Source organism: Pinus tabuliformis, chromosome 4_2 (assembly GCF_031772625.1).
Source record: "Pinus tabuliformis cultivar Carrire ecotype Pingquan chromosome 4_2, CPIR1, whole genome shotgun sequence".
NCBI classification, from domain to species: Eukaryota; Viridiplantae; Streptophyta; class Pinopsida; order Pinales; family Pinaceae; genus Pinus; species Pinus tabuliformis.
This window is the reverse complement of record NC_142304.1, coordinates 923,243,658-923,261,701: the sequence shown is the minus strand read 5'-3', so window position 1 is coordinate 923,261,701 and position 18,044 is coordinate 923,243,658. Positions and strand designations below refer to the sequence as shown.

Sequence of the window (18,044 nt, the reverse complement as noted above, 5' to 3'; positions counted from 1 at the left end):
GAGAAGAACAACGCTCTCACAACAGCATCGGTAAACAATGGTTAAATAAATTGTCATGAACACATCATGGAAATCATTTAGAAAAGCAATCCACTGTTTTATCCTAGATTTACAATGTAGATTTGTATTATCACAGTTTCTTTTATCCTATATTTACAATGTAGAATTTGCATTATCAGAGCTCTTATTGTGAGAGTATCTGAGTTGTACCAGCTCTACTATCATGTAAAAAATCCACTGTTTTATCCTAGATTTACAATGTAGATTTGTATTATCACAGTTTCTTTTATCCTATATTTACAATGTAGAATTTGCATTATCAGAGCTCTTATTGTGAGAGTATCTGAGTTGTACCAGCTCTACTATCATGTAAAAAAATTGGGAAGTAAACATGTCTCTACATATCAAAAGTTAGTTTGTATATTTTATTTTCATAATTGTACACATATGGATACATCAAACTTTGCTTTAAGATGAGCACACAATTTTAACATACTAACAAAATCACACACCAACATTAAAATAAGAGTTGTTAGAAAAAAGCCTTTCATTATACAACAATCTTTTAGAACTTGAAAGCAAACTATTCACATAGAGACTATTTCTACTCCATCCCATTTAGCAATACAGTAGCTATTACATCTTTCAATATAATTACAGATAAAACAAGTAAGAATTAGTCATCCTAAACAATAAAGAACCCTGAGCTCAAGCTACATCGAGCATACTTGTCTGACAAATACTTACTTAGTAGCTCTTTGGCCAAAGTTTGTCATTATAGAGCAACATACAAATGCTTAACAAACATACTAACTCCACAATAATATATACAGGAATGGAAAGCAGGTTATAATATATAATCGCCATTGCTAGAGTCTTGCTCATTCTTGGAGGCTCCTTTAATTTTGTTTCTACATTTATGAAATAAAAATAATGCAAAAGCCACAGAAGAAGACACAAATGAGGGCATCATTCCTTTCTGCATCTGTATGGCAGTGTTTCTTTGTAGTCTGCCAGCTTCTTCCCTTTGACGGAGGGCCTCATCCCTTTGCTTTGTTAATTCATCATTTTTTTCGAGTTCCTTAATTAAAATCATCTTCAAGTGATTTAATGATGCCCCTAATTCTGCTTTTTCTGTTTCAGCATCCTCCCTTGCTCGCCTTTCATATTCAAGCTCCAAAATAGTTTCCTTAAGGCATGCCTCTTTTCTCAGAATTGCATTTTCTTTCAAAAGGGCCGCGTCCCTTTGCCTCTTTAATTCATCATTTTCGTTGAGTTCCTCAACTAAAACCAACTTCAAGTGGTTTAAACATGCCTCCAAATGGGCTTTATCTGTTTCAGAATTTTTTCTCGCTTGTCTTTCAGATTGAAGTTCCAAAAAAGCCTCCTTAAGGATTGTCTCTTTTCTCTTAAATGCATTTTCTTTCAAGTCTAAAGCTGCATCTAATTGCTCAGCAATTGTTGCTTTCACTCTCCAAGCTTGTGCAATTTGATGGAGGGTGTCAATCCTTTGCCTTGCAAATTCTTTGTCTACAAGCATCTTCAGCTGGTTAACTGAAGTCTCTGCATTTGCCTTTGCCAGTTCACCTGCCGTCCTCACTTGCCTTCGAAGTATTTCTGCATAGGCTTCAGATGAAATGTTTGGCAATACTGCTTGTATGGCCATTATTTCGCGCTTGTAAAGAATGTCTGGACTGCAAAATGGAAATTTCAGATAAGTACGTAACAATGCAATCCTACAAAGGAAAATGTCTCAAACAAAAAGCTTGTTCCAAAATATTTTTTACCCCAGGACAAACTTATAAGTTCGGCACTCTCCCAAGGAGAATGTTCCACCAGCTTTGGGTGGAGCTCCTCTTCTATTAACATAGCCAGGATAATCTTCCTTCGAAAAGTTAACTGACTCTTTCAAATGTAAGCCACATTCTTCAGCTTGTTTCACCAACTCCCACTTATTGTACGAGTCTCCTACTTTGTGAGAAACATGAATTTCTCCAATTTCGCTTACCATTGTCTGTGCATTCTTGAAAAACATCTTCAACAAGTGACGGTGCTTGCTGCAAATTACAGAATAACAAATCTGACCAATTATAATATTTGTTCATGCAATTGCGGCTAAATGCTCTAATCTCCACTTACAAAGGAAAGACCTTGATTTAACCAAAAAATTATATCACTTCAATATATTTTGTTGGAGAAGGAAATTATACAAGGTCCAAAAAACTCACTTGATAACTGTTGAATCGTATTCCTGTCCACAAAATCCTGCATGAGGGAAGTTATAGACAATTCTATGGAACTTCATTTTCCCTATGATATGGTGCTCCTCCATTGTGGTTACGTCAACACCATGCAATATCAGTGCTCCAAGCCTTTCCAAATTTGAGAGTGTTTCATGGGCCGATTTATAAAACTGTAACAGTTCCTCTGCATCAAGGGCATAAAAATAGAAACTGAAGCATAACACAAAACGTAAACAATAGCAATTATAAATACAACAAAAGAGACAGAAAAAATGGAGGAAACGTTTGAGACCTCTACTGTTAAGAGAGGTGGCAACCATGTTTTCTGCAGACCCAAATGCATTAGCCAGAGATAAAGAAAAAGAAAAGTCCCCTTCTCCAACTAATAACATCTGATGGAAGTTGGAATAATGCTTGATACTCCTCTCCAAAAAAGGATGCCCCTGTAGATAGCTCGATCTGTTCATATGTCGATCATGCACAGGATATTCCATATCTGAACAGACGAGAGATTCCACAAAATATTTCAGAATTAATCCCCTGCATCCCAAGTCAATTACATGATAATGCCCATTTCCAAAATTAAATCATTTGGAAAATCCTGTCAAAATGTATGGTAATTCATTAAAACATTAGACCTCTCAAATTGACATTATTCCTAGCCCTCGACAACCCAACCGTCTCTCCATTGAAACTCAACATACAAGCCCCAAAGCCTAAAGAAGTTAACATTGGATTCTCTCATCATAACATTATGTCAATAGATACTTGATATGTGCTTGAAACCAGAAACTTCATATGTGCTTGAATCCTACTCAATTACACAGTGCAGGCAATGGCCAAGACCTTTAACCTCGATAACTGTGGATTTAAGATTATTCTTGCCATCTAGGGAATCGAGCTATATACATAAAACATATAAATACAACATTAAACAAGTTTTAAATTTCTAAATTCAGGCTTCCGTGATCTATATTTTGTCTACTGTTTCGAACCATTTAATGTGGTTTATTGTCTGTGATCTATATTTTGTGACTTGTCCACTATTTCGAACCATCTAATGTAGTTCATTATCAGACAATATGAAAATCAAATTAACTAAAATATAATTAATTATAATAATTATATTTAAATTAATTATTATTATATCAACCTGCAATCATTCTGGAGGTTTGACAAGAAATAAACCTACTTTCTATGTTCAAAAGTATGGCAAGATCCTTTCTATGTTCAGAAATATGGCAAGGATCTGAAGAATGATGTCGCCCCTTGCTCCAACTCTTCTCTCCCCTACAAATCAGAAATAAAATGGCCATTACTGTCATTTTCTTCCAGCTAACATTATTAATAATTCCAGGTATTTTCTTAGTTAACATCCTAGCCAAACATACCTTAGCTTTCTGGAAAAATGTCTAAAAGAAAACTGGAAACCATTTTTGTCACGTGATTCAGCTCCTCTTCCACTGCAGTTAAGAAATGAAATGATCACTATTGTCATTGATTCTCTGCTCAAAACCATCTCCAACAAAAGATATAAAGAATAATGATGTTCCATGTTCTAGATCTTCTCACCCATCACAATCGAGAAGTGATTCAAATGATCCATTTCTCTATCATTTGTGAAATGATTATTATTGTTATTTTCATTTATCTACACTCACATAGATTATGCATGCATGCTTTCAACCTGCAACTATTTATTTCACAATTACTTAACAATTACTGCAATTTTTTTAACAAATAACAAACTTATCTCACTGGTAAACAAAGGATGTGAAGAATGATGTTGTCTGTTTCTCCACGTCTTCTCTCCCACTACATTAAAGAAATAAAAATGATCATTCATATCATTTCTCTTTTACGAATTCTATCATTTAACAGAGTAAAAATTCTCAGAATTCTCGAATTATAAAACATATCGTGTACCCCACTCACAAAATATAACACATAGCATGTACCCAACTCACTGATGTACCAAACTCCAATATTATTTGCCACTATATTATGTGCCACCAATCTGTTAGAATAATAATCACGAGCTGTCTGTCCTTTTTGTATGACAGCGAGTAGTTGGTGTCAGCCGGCGATATTCGGCCGAATTAGATAAGAAGTTAATGATAGTCCGTAAAACTTCTGTAACTGAGTTTTGTATAAATTTATGTATTTGGTAATGCAATAGCTAAGCTCTTCCATGAGTCTTCATGGTTTCTGTCATGGTATCAGAGCACAAGTGAGCTGTGTTTCGCAAGAGTAGTGAGGGTTTGGTGGCGGTGGCTCCGTGGTGTGAAGGGCATGTGGAGTCTGCCCGTAGTGTGATGAACTGTGATTGACTGGTTAGAGGGGCCGTTGAACTGCTGCCTTCAGCGCTGTCTAGAAGTGTTGCTGTCTTGCTGTCCGTAGAGCAACGTGAGGGAATGTTGCTGTCCTGCTGGGCGAAGAGGCGTTGTTGAACCTGCACTCTGTGGAGACTAGTGGAATGCCCAGGAGTTATTGTGTTAAGCAGTAGCACTGAGTTTAATGTGTGGAGCTTTGGCTCTTTTGTTGTGATTTCTCCTCGCCGGTTTTGCGTGTGGAGAGATGTTGGTATGAGCTGAGGGTATTCTTGATCAACGGAGTTAAGTGTTTTTTTTGACCGTGGAGTGTTCTCCTCTGGCTATGAGTGGAGATGCTTAGAGCAGTGTGGAGCTGTGTTTTGAATATAGAGAGTCCGCTGTGGAATAAAGCCAAGGGCCGAGTCTGTTGGTTATATGGTTGCTGTTAGTCGAAAAGGGCCTTGGATTGTGAAGTGCGGTGAACCTTGCGCTGTTTGATGTTAATCCTGGAGATTTTGTTATTTCTGCCTAGTGGTGTGAAGAGCCTTTGAAGAACTAGTCCTCTGTTTTTGAGTTTGCTGTGTATTTGGAAATGCTGTGAAGGTGGGGTTCAAGTGTGATAGTGCACTGCCCAGCGTGAAGGACCCTGAAGGCCGAGGAGTGGAGACACTTGTGAAGGTCTCAAGAAACGATCTGTGTGAAGAGTGGTGGACTGTGTGCCACCTGTTAGCGTTGTGAAGCTGTTCGATCCCTTTGAAGAAATTGTTGGAAAACGCTGATCAGAAGAGTGGGGCAGCGTAAGTGTGGTGCCCCATCCCTTTGAAGAAAAAAGTCATACCCTATTCGTGGCACCCTTTAGAGTAAGAAAAGTAAGAAGAATAAGAGTAAGAAGAGTTGGAGCCGGAGTCGGAGTCGGAGTCGGGGCAGAGTCGGGGCATATAGCTCAGCAGTAGAGTCAATAAGTAGGGTCGCAGGGTTCGAGTCTCGCTATGTCCAGCAAGGCATAGTGTTACTGGGTTGGGCCGCCATCTCAGGAATGAAATTGACTATACTCATATGCACCTCACCTCGTGCTGGTAATATTGAGCTTGAAGCAACACTGAGCCGTAAGCCATTGGGTGCAAAAAATAGTACGTCACACCTTTAAAAAGTGCTTAAACACCCCTATGTCTTGTCCAGTCGTCTGTGTCTGATTGTGTCTTGTTCGTGGGGTTGCTAGCACTTCGAAGGATGATTTGGCTCTCATTCCGTTAAAATTAGATGTCCCTTTAGCCTGTCCCTCTCCTCCAGTGCTCACGGCTGTGTCCTCGTTGTGCCCGCGTGTTGAGAGGGGTGGATGGAGTGACAGTGCGTTGTCTTCCTGTGAGCCTTCATTCTTGGGTATGGCGGCGATATGAGGGCTCAATCAGCCCAACGTTGGTCAGTAAAACTGACAGCTGGTGTTCCTTGGTGTCTAGGTCCAGGTGCCATATTCAAGAGGTGGTGCCTTGTGACCGGGTGCCGCATTCCAAGTGTGGTGCCTTTCTATGAAAAGATGTTTCTTAGTCCGGAGTGTTGTAGGGCAGGTTCCGTCAAAATCCTAAGCCTACCGTACGCTCTTCTAGGTCAGTGATTTGTTCCTTGAATGTCGGCTATAATGAGGAGGACGGTGTTGTTGGTCAGGAGTTTTTGCTCAAAGTTGATGGATAGTTTTTCAGGAGACCAAGGCTGGCCGAAGGCTCATTTCAAGACCCTGCCTTGACAGGTGGTGGAGATTTGTGGATGACCCAAATTTCATTTGAAGCAAGGCAAGGTCTTGAAATGAGCCTTCGGCCAGCCTTGAGCCTTTGGCCCAGGGTGGGTCTCCTGAAAAACTATCCATCAACTTTGAGCAAAAACTCCTGACCAACAAAATCGTCCTCCTCATTATAGCCGACACTCAAGGAACAAATTACTGACCTAAAAGAGCGTAGGGTAGGCTACTGTTGGAATATGCTGATCAGAAGAGGGGGGCAGCGAAAGTGTGGTGGCATCCGGGGAAGTGAGGCAGAGCCGAGAGTGGTGTTATTCTGAAGTCAAAGCTCCCCAGAGTTTAAGGGAAATTTGAGCCTAGCTAAGAGTTGTGTGGGAGCGTTGTTAGATTTCCAACCTGTCTTATTTGCTGGGTTCTTTTTGTGTGGTGGAGGTAAAGTAGACCCCGCTGATATGTCTATCTTTTTAGATTTTTTTGACAATGACCTTTTCGATGATCATTTTCTCAAGAACCCATTTGGAAACATTTTTGAGTCTTGCAGTGCTTTTGAGTTCGAATAAATCTTTGACAAACAATGTGATGCTATTGAAGATTATGTTATTGATTATCACGAGCTAAAATCTATTCCACATGATTCTGCAATCACTCAGAGTAAAACTTGCTTATCTCCTAACCCAATTGTTAGAAGTTTTATTGGATCTGCTTTCAAGATGACTGCTACTGTGGAGAATACTACCATGGATGTTGTTCGGAAGCTGCTCATGTTCAAAGACGAGTGCATTTTGGTGGCTCCTCATGGAAAGTGGGGAAAACATGAATTAGATTACCTTGTTCGAGATCTTGCATTGCATCCCAATCTGGAAAAGGTTGCTGATGTTAAATATGTAAGCAAGGAGCAAAGGAAGCTCATAAGGAAAGCGATAAAGGTGAAGATGAAACTGCACCAGCAAAGGAAAAGGAACAAGCATGGACCTTTTAGCAAAAAGACAAAAATGAAATGTTTTGTTGTAAACCTAACTGAGACTTAGACCAGCAGGGAAGTTAAAGTTTAGGTCGTCGTGATTAAGGGGAGGTGTTAGAATAATAATCGTGAGTTGTCTGTCCTTTTTGTATGACAGCCAGTGGTTGGTGTCAGCGAGCGAAATTCGGCGAAGTCGGCTGAATTAGATAAAAAGTTAATAATAGTTCATAAAACTTCTGTAACTGAGTTTTGTATAAATTTATGTATTTGGTAATGCAATAGCTAAGCTCTTCCATGAGTCTTCATAGTTTCTGTCATAAATCTACATATATAGTGACTAGAAATCATTCGCCACTATATCTACATTTATACTGACCAGAAATCTGCACTATTATTTGTCATTGTATCGAATAATATGGCCATTCATTTAATTTCTCTTCTACAAATTCCATCATTTTACACATACAATCCAGTAAAAAAATTCAAAATATAAAAAATATCATCTACACAACAGATTGATGTACCAAAGTTCACTATTATTTATCGCTATCTGCATCTTTTATTTGCCACTATATCTACATTAGTGGTATCTACATTCGTGGCTGGACATCCAAGTTTTCTCAATAATGGTACACTTTCCTCTAGCATTTAATATTTTTTAAGTTTAATAAATATATTTTTTAATTCGAATTTTTTTTTATAGCAAGTTTGTTGGACTTTCTGTATTAATCGAGGAAAACTAAGTTGTAAGTTCTGTATTAATTAAGGAAAACTAGATACCACATAAGCAGGGCTGTTGTTCTGTTATTACGAAAAGCAGATTGGGGAAAAAGTATTATGTTTATATGGTCTAAGTGATATTATCAGTACAAAAAATTTAGCTGTGAAATTGAAAGCTGAGAAATTTAAAGAGATATCCTATCCAATAAACCTGTGTTTAGAGATGGGAGAAGCAGTGCTCCCCAATTAGAAAACCGGGAAAAGTGTGCAGACATAGCATAGCAGAGCCTAAACAAGAGTATTGCCATTAGAGTCAGGAAACCCATCAGATGTCAGAGGTTCAATGTCCATAGTTTTTTACACCTGAGCAATAACTTTGTGATCCACTTCCTTGATTTACAGTCGAAGCTTATTCAGGTAGGGGCAGAATGGCCTGATATTCCTCACTTGTTCTATCAGAAGTTTGGCCATGGTTATCTTTACCTGCAAGTATAGATTCACTGTCATGAAATACTAGGTATCTGAGTTTTTAGAGGTTCTTGTGTCAAAAACCCACAGCTCAACCTTTTCAAAAACTTCCTCATTGCAAAGAAAAACCCTTATTATTAGATTCAGGGAACTGAACGTATGCAGCCTCAGATGGCAGAGGCTCAATGTCCATGGTTTTTGACACCTCAGCAGTGACTTTGTGATCCACTTCATTGACTTGCAGTTGAAGCTTATCCAGCAGGGGCAGAATGGCTTGATATTCCTCCTGCAAATATAGGTTCAACCTCATAAAGTACTTGGTATCTGAATTTTTGGAGGTGCCTGTATCAAGAACCCACGGTTCAACCTCCTCACAAACTGCTTTATCGCGAAGAAAAACCCTTTCCAGATGCATAGTCGCTTGGACCGCTAGACGGGTGCACCTGTTATAAACGGCCTTGGAAGATCCCACTTTGTGCTGAGCATGGGTAAGAGACCTTAAATGAGGACCTAATTTTCTATTTCTACGTATTCCACGAGCCATATTATTTTAACAAAAAAAATTCATCCGGAAGAAACCACTATTTTATAGATTTATAGTCGATTTCCAGCAAAGTCTGCAACTGAGAACCAGAGCAGAGAAATCCACTATTTTATAGATTTATAGTCGATTTCCAGCAAAGTCTGCAACTGAGAACCAGAGCAGAGAAATCCACAGCCTGAGAGTGTTGCCACGGTCCACGACACCAAACTAAAGCTAAATTAAAAAAATTGAAATGCGTGACACCACCACTTGAAAATATAATCAAATCCCTTGAAAACCGGCCAGAAGTGAGCCCTAATAAATTGGCAAAAAGATAATCAAATCCCTTGAAAACCGGCCAAAAGTGAGCCCTAATAAATTGGCAAACCCTTCAATGAACATTCAAACCTATAAAAGCTGCATATCTATACTGTCAGCGTGTATTCCTGGAAGGCTACTCAATCCCGGCTGGATTGTGTTCCTGGAAGGCTACTTTTTTACACAGGAAGAAAATTATTGTGTTCCTGGAAGGCTACTTTTTTACACAGGAAGAAAATTTATCATAATTTACAATATTGTTTTACATAGCTAAAAATATTATCATAATTTAGTTATAAGATGAGTAGTATTAATTGTTATTAGTAATGCAGGGTGACTCATCACTTTTATTTAAAAAAACCATGTCACTTGAAACAGTAATGCAGGGTGACTCATCACTTTTATTTTAAAAAACCATGTCACTTGAAATTAATTACGCAAGTGTGTAGAGTTTCACTCCTGCTAAACTGTGTGCATTCTTGGAAGGCAACTCAATCCTGACAGAATCACCTTTTTTTTTACACAGTGAGATAAGATAATTATATTTATGTCCAACTAATGCCCACAAAGTAGATCAAAGGGACTGTTGAGTACAATGATATCCATAAAATGCGGGAGAACCAAACAATCTCCTAAAAAAAATACAATGCATGAATATAAAAAGTACAATGCAGGAACATAAAAGATACAATGTATGGAATGCCCTAATGAAGAAGATCAAGGCGCTGATGGGTCTGAGGAGACCCATCTCTCTTAGCATCCCAGGCTGATTGAAGAGCACTGAAAAAAATTCCACAAAGTTTGTTGGCCAGATGAAAGGTCAGCCGGAAGTGCGGACTGTCCACTAACTCGTTCTCTGGGGGAGTTTGTGCACTGGTAAGGTCTGGAGATATTAATCTAAAACAAATAATATCTATAAAAATAAACAACAAGTTGGAAATGGGCTACACTAACCCTAAAAAAATATCTACAAGTTGGAAATGGGCTACACTAACAGTTTCGAATGTTTAGAGAAACATCATTAGCAAGACAACAGGTTTAAGAATTGAAGTATGCTACAAAACATTAAAGTTAGGTAACAAGAGAGGGGCAATGTTCTTTGGGCATGCAATTTTTGTAACCATTAATTCAAGAACATTTATTTTTGTGTGAAAAGACATTTATTGGGAACATCTTGTGGAATTGGAGCATTCGTAGGAGTGAGTCCATATGAGAGGAAAGAATTGATAGACTAATGTTGGCATGGCAATGATGGTTGCAACATCTAAGAAAAACAAGAATGAGGATCTCTTTGCATTCTCGAGGAAAAATAATCATCCATTCGAGAGTACCAGTGGGGGTGCTGGTCAAGTAACAAAAAGGAGGGCACTTGGTCCAATGGACAATATATTTCAACAAAGTCTGGAGAAGAGATTTATATTACCATTGCCTCTTTTTTCTTTTTTATATATAAACTTCAAATTATTTTGAATGTTGCATAATCACCTTTATTTATTGAGATGTGCCAAGCTCTAGCTCAAAGAGCTTCATTGATGTATGTGCCTCTTGGTTCAAAGAAGCTTAGAGCCACATTGTTGATTAAGGCAAAGAAGAGGGTGAATAAAATGTTTGAGCCTATTAAATCAACATGGCCAACATCTTGGGTTAGTATTATTTCTGATGGATGGACAGATATAGCACACCATCCACTCATCAAATTCATGGTGTCTTCCTTGACTGGACCAGTTTTCTTGAAAGCATTGGATGCTCTTGGAAAATACAAGGATGCACAATATATGGGTTCTTTGTTCATTAAAATTATTGAAGATGTAGGTGTTGATTCCTGTGTACAAATCATTATAGACAATGCATTTGTTTGCAAGGTTGTTGGCATATTTATGGAAGCTAAATATCCAAAAATATTTTGGACATCTTGCATTGTCCATTCCTTGAATTTAGCACTTAACTATATTGCTTTTGATGTGCCATGGATCATAAATCTTATTGAGGATGCATGACACATCCCCAACTTTGTATAGAATCATACCAATGCCATCACAATCTACAAAGGGTACACACATCTATCATTGTTGAAGATTGCAAATACATGTTTTGCCTCTACATTCATCCTGATGAAGAGATTGAGGGAGGTCAAGACTACTCTTGGAGCCATGGTTACTTCAAATTTTTGGTCTTTTTGATTAAAATATCCAAAAATATTTTGGACATCTTGCATTGCCCATTCCTTGAATTTAGCACTTAACTATATTGATTTTGATGTGCCATGGATCGGAAATCTTATTGAGGATGCATGACACATCCCCAAATTTGTATAGAATCATACCAATGCCATCACAATCTACAAAGAGTACACACATCTATCATTGTTGAAGATTGCAAATACATGTTTTGCCTCTACATTCATCATGATGAAGAGATCGAGGGAGGTCAAGACTGCTCTTGGAGCCATGGTTACTTCAAATTTTTGGTCTTTTTTATTAAAATATCCAAAAATATTTTGGGCATCTTGCATTGTCCATTCCTTGAATTTAGCACTTAACTATATTGCTTTTGATGTGCCATGGATCGGAAATCTTATTGAGGATGAATGACACATCCCCAACTTTGTATAGAATCATACCAATGCCATCGTAATCTACAAAGAGTACACACATCTATCATTGTGGAAGATTGCAAATACATGTTTTTCCTCTACATTCATCCTGATGAAGAGATTGAGGGAGGTCAAGACTACTCTTGGAGCCATGGTTACTTCAAATTTTTGGTCCTTTTTATTAAGCAACCTCAAAAAGAGTCAAGGACACAATGTTAGATGTTGCTTAGTGGGAAAGGGTAGATCTTACTATTAAGATCATGGACCCTATCATTGCTTTGTTACGATTTCTAAATACAGACCAACCCATCCTATGAGAGCTTTATGAGGGATGGGATTCCTTGATTGAGTCTGTGAGGACCATTATTTTTCAGAATGAGTGCCTTGAGTATGAGACATAAGGGGAGGCCTTCTTCACCACCATACAAGATATTCTTGTCAGCATGTGGGACAAGAATCACACACCTTTTTGCATTGCTTGGCTCGCTCATTGAATCCAAGATACTACAACCATGAGTGGCTCAATGGTGGACCTTCATGCAAATTCCCTCCTCACATGGATGACAAGATTTCACAAGGGTGGAAGGATGCATTGAGACAAATATTCCAGGAAAGAGCATCCCTTGATGACGTTGAGGATGTCTTTGCAGAGTTATCCACTGGGACTAGGCGATTTGTATGCTATGATGTGATTAGAGACAGGGGGGCTAAGAAAGCCTATGCTTGGTAGGCAACTCATGGGGCAACATGTCCTCCTCTACAACAGTTAGTCGTGAGACTCCTCTCTAAGGTTACTTCATCCTCTTGTTGCAAGAGGAGTTGGAGCACATATGGGAATCTATATAGGGGGGCTAAGAAAGCCTATGCTTGTTAGGAAACTCATGGGGCAACATGTCCTCCTCTACAATAGTTAGCCATGAGACTCCTCTCTCAGGCTACTTTATCCTCTTATTGTGAGAGGAGACACCTCTCTCAGGTTACTTCACCCTCTTATTGCGAGAGGAGTTGGAGCACATATGGGAATCTATATAGTTTGAAAAAGAGTAAGATTGATCAATCTAAGGCAGAGACAATGGTGTATGTGAACACGAACCTTCGTTTTATTTACAAGTAGAGGGGGGAATGGTTGAAGGGAAAGACAAAGATGGGGGATGTGTCTCCTAATGATATTGGTTTAAAGGACAGTGTTGAGTTTGCATTGGCCAACTTGGATTTTAATGCGCTAGTGTTAGGTCCAAACACTTTGATGATGGTGATACTCTTGAAGAATCATCCTCCACACCAACAGATGTAGATATTACATTGGATACAAAGGAGGAGAATGCAGAAGAGAGCAGTGGTGGTACTGATGTTGATTTTGATGTTGATAAACTATAGCCTGTTAGCAGTGGCCTATGAGATTCTTCCATCCCAATCTATGATTCTAGTATCTATGTTGTTTTATATTTGTTATTTTTCATTGGCATTCCCACATATAATATATGTGACTTATTTAGTCAAAGAGTCCTGAGGACTTAATATCTATGCAATACATTTTTATTTTGATGACTTAATGATAAAATTGCAGTTTATTGTTAATTTCTTGTGTATGTCAATTTATTGTCATTGATGTAGTACTAAATACTAGTTGTAAACTTGTATCATTGATGAATTATGATTGTATGCATCATCACAAGAATTTGTGTGTGTATATATATATATATATATATATATATATATATATATATATTGTGTCCTCTATGTCATGTTTTTGTGGTCATTGTATGAAGTGTCATATATTTATATTTTTGTGTCCTTCATGTCCCATGTCCTTGTGTTAAGGGACTTAACACAAAAATAATGTTATGAAATTAATCTAAAAATTTATTTCAAAAATAATATTTTTATAATTTTTTATTAATAATTTTAATAAATGAATAATATTTTTATTTTTAATAAATACTTAATAATTTTAATAATAAAAAAAACTACAAATATATAATAATTTAAAAAATTAGATCAATTTTAGAAAAAATATTTTCATATTTTATCTCAATAATATCATGTATCAAAATATACTTAAAATACCAAGCAAAACATATTATTGAGACCTTATATCAATAGAGGTTTTTCATGGCACTCAATTCATTTTTTATAAATTCAAAATTGCAAAATTTGTAATTTCATGAACATTAGTGTTATTAAACCTTTCATCACATTATAACTTAAACAAATTTAAAATTTTAATATTTAAAATTTCAATTAATAAAATATTTACGTGAAATATTTTATTATAAAAAAACTAATAATTATCATCAACACTATATAAATAAATAATTATTTATATTAAAAAATATATTTACCATTCAAATGTATATATATTATAAAAAAATATAAAAATACAATTCATTTTAAAATAATAATTATTTTAAATAAATAACTTTATATTAACATTTCATTAAAAAAAATACAACTAATCCTATTAATAACCCCTATAAGGTGGGGCCACTACAACTTGAAAGGAACCCATGGTTTTGCTTCCTTACATTTATGATCATAAATTATAAAATATGAGAGTTTATATCTATGTTTGTGTAAGCTACTCAAAAAAATAAGAGAAAAAACCATATAACGTGGAGTTGAAGGGATTTCAACTTTTTCCCTTTCAAGCTCATAAAATAGTAAGAATTAATCCAATGATTAGTATCCTTGATCTTTTCATCGTTGTAGACCTATTTAGATTTATCGTCTTTATCTAGAAAAATAGAGTTCGATGGGGTTCTTTTTCTTCGTCATTGTCATCATGACTCTCTATATAACTATGCAGTATAATTTTAACATTCTTTTTATAGGGCATCAAATTTTATTTTCATCACAATTAGCTTGTGTAGAATATTTTAGTTTTGGCTACCTTTCTCCTCTAGTGTTTGAGCAATGAAGGTTTTATTAAACTAATATATTTATATTTATATTAGTTTAAATATCTTTTTATTACATATTCTAGAATACTTTAGGTCAAAGATCTATTTTTCGAATTCTATTTCCACATGATTTTTGGATATTTGTTGACTTTTTTTGTTGACCATTTTTTGATTCATAATATATCATCTTTAGGTTTAGCTAAACATAGACTATGAAAGTTCTTTGTTGCACTCATAGGATATGTTTGGTTATGTGGTATGCATTGATGCGTTTGGGTATGCGATGCCACTGCAATGGGTGCTTGCCAATAATTGTGTTGCTTCTAAGAAGTTCATGTTTGCTACTTTCAAATGCAAAGTCTTTGGCATGGTTTTAGGCTTTGGGAGAGCTTAGTGACCACCTAACAAATGAGGTAATTGTCAACCTATCAACCTCAACATGAAGATTCCCAAATAAAGAACTTGGAAGCAAGTATATCTTTTAACAATGTAAGGGGACCTCCACTATGGCCAAGAGGGGTTAGAAAAGCCAAATCAATTATGATTAGAAACGTAACCACCCGGCAACTCTAAGAAATTAAAGGGTGAGGACCAAAATTAATACAAGCTAATGTCACCACAAACTACACTAAGCATTAAATGCTATGAGTAAGGCATTGAGGAAAACACAACTTCCTTACAAATGAGTAAATTAGGGAGGGTATATAGAGCTATTGCCAATAAGATGAACAAGGTAGTGGAATAAATCCACAACTCCAGCTTGAAAATAACCCAATTCTAAGTCAAACCACTCTCACCATATTAACAACTAACTATTATAATCACACTAACTCATAGAAAAGCATATACATAATGCTATGAACACAAGTTTAAGATGCTAACCAACTATGTTCTACTCAAACTGAGTATTCTGTGTGCATTGATCCAATGGTATCCATCCATAGCCAAAGCATTGTCATTCTAAAAATGATCCTTGCTTTAAGATGTTGCATACTTGTATTTTCCATAATTATAGGGGGTATCTTCAACCTATGCAAATAATGGATTGAGCTGTTGTCTAGACAAAATGCCCTTGTATGATTTCTTGTCATCCTTCCACTAAGGATAACCATTAACTTGGCTTCCCACTTCCCTTTGAGTTGTAAGGAATTGGAAACCTTTATAGAGCTAATCCCTACAACCCCTCTTTGAATATGTGCATAGGTACCTCATCCAAATAAATAATAATAATAATTTAATTTCAAAATTACAATTTAATTAAATACCAAATTTAAATATGAAACCATTTAGACCTTATTTATTAAAGTGTACATGATCTTCAAATCTATAATATTCAAATAAAAAACACATAATTTTAATAGTTAAGTTTACTGAAACTATTTTCTAAATTTATGAAAAGTAAAGAAATATCAAACTTTTTAAAACTAAAATTTTATAACTTACATCTACTTTTAAAAAAAAATAATCCTTTTAAACAGTTAATAAATCCACAATCAAAAGCATATGTCTCTCTATTGTTTGCATCTCAAACAAAACCTTATCACAACAATCAAAAGCATTAATGGATGTCTTTCTCTATGGTTTACATCTCAAACAAAACCTTATCACAAGGCCCTTTCCTTGATTGGGCTGGGGAATATGGCTGGATTGAAACTAAGTCGTCTTCAAAGATAAGTTTATTTTTACAACTAAGATTGTTATTCAAAGCCTAGTCATTGAACAAATTATTTCTTACCAAGAACTTGTTTTACATTCTCATCATCCTCTTGTTACAGATATACAGACATACACAATTTGAGCATTCTTGATAGCGCTGCACAAAGGACCCCTCTCTAGTGAGAATAACTGGAATTCTTAATCTTTCTCCAACAGTTTCCACATATTTCTTTACAAATATTGATCTGTTTCAAACAATTATGCTGAAATTTTTTGCTCTTAAATTATTGCTTCAGATGGCTATCTCACAAGGAATCTCCTCTATTTATGTCTTTGGGACTCTCAAGTTGTCATTATTTGGATAAAAAAAACTGCAAGAATCAGCAATTGTACTTTCTTTCAACATTTTTAAAAACTACAAGAGCAGATTCCTCACTCTACTCGCATTTAATTTCGTTCCAAAAAAAATTATTGAAATGAATTTTAACATTCATGAGACTAAATATAGTCTATGGGACCATTAGCTTTCCTGTTTTTTGCTTTAGCTCTACTCAGATTTAATTTCGTTCTGAAAAAAATTATTGAAATGAAATTTTAACATTCATGAGACTAGATATAATCTATGGGACCATTAGCTTTCCTGTTTTTTGTTTTTTGTAATTCAATGTGTCTTATTATTCAAATTAATGATGCGCTGACCCAACCTTCTAACAGTGCCCTCACTAAAAAGACAATGCCAAGGAACCAATGTTAACGTACTATTGTAACTTTCTCTGATGTCTCTTAAAGCATCACATTCCAAAATGAAATGTTTTTCCTATTCCACTGCCTCAGAAGTGCAAAAAGCACACACTCGTTCTTCTCAAGCTTCTTTAGGTCTTTTCCACCAACCTGTTTCCCACAATAGTTTATGCCAGTTAATTCTTAATTGAGTAATAAAAATCTTTGCTCTCTATGGAATGCTAGCTCCAATGTATTCTTTTTATTGAAGATCACAAATAAGATTGAATTCTTTATGAAGCTCCATACCAACCTAATACCATACATAATACCTAGAATTTATAATTTTATTTAAGAAAATTTTAAAAAATATTATAATATCCATTCAAATATACCATTGAAAAATAAATAAATAAATTCATAACTATAATGTGAGGATATATAAAATATAACCTTTATATACAAAAATTAAATACTACAGAGATATATTTTATATTTAAAAAACTTTTTGAGCGTCCAAGCCTAACGAGTGATTTCAATAAAAAGTTACATTTTAAAAAGTAAGTTCAGCAGGTGAAAGATAAATGAGTAGTGTATTTGAAGTATTAGTACTGTTTCTCTAAACCCATAATTGCAGAATGTGGTTCTGTGCAAGTCGTAATTACCAATGCGACTCTGATAATAAGCATTCTAGGGGAGGAACAGATTTCAATCAGACATTTTTCAGAATGTTTCATCAACTGCATTCAAGGTTTCATTCCTTATGTTCAAAAGTTCAGGAGGCCTTTCATGAGAATCAGTAATCAAAATATTTTGAGAAGAAAACTCAATCTGTAAAAGATGAACCCACACAACCTTTTGCTATTTATATAACCCTGTAAAACCCCAAAGAAAGTAA

General features: G+C 35.8%; 1 protein-coding gene across 5 annotated transcripts in view; it reads right to left on the bottom strand.

The window, feature by feature from the left end:
* Positions 1–558: 558 nt before the first annotated feature.
* LOC149172705 (uncharacterized) overlaps positions 559–18,044 on the bottom strand; it is a 47,090-nt gene continuing 29,604 nt past the window's right edge. For all 5 annotated transcript variants that reach the window (XM_089424415.1, XM_089424414.1, XM_089424412.1 and 2 more), the window contains 6 exons: positions 3,635–3,706; positions 3,436–3,533; positions 2,536–2,739; positions 2,229–2,427; positions 1,788–2,057; positions 559–1,694 (listed from right to left, as the gene is read on the bottom strand). In XM_089424415.1, the coding sequence (XP_089280541.1) occupies positions 848–1,694; positions 1,788–2,057; positions 2,229–2,427; positions 2,536–2,737 (1,518 nt within the window). In that variant the 5' untranslated portion in view covers positions 2,738–2,739; positions 3,436–3,533; positions 3,635–3,706 and the 3' untranslated portion in view covers positions 559–847. The remainder of the gene's footprint in view (positions 1,695–1,787; positions 2,058–2,228; positions 2,428–2,535; positions 2,740–3,435; positions 3,534–3,634; positions 3,707–18,044) is intronic.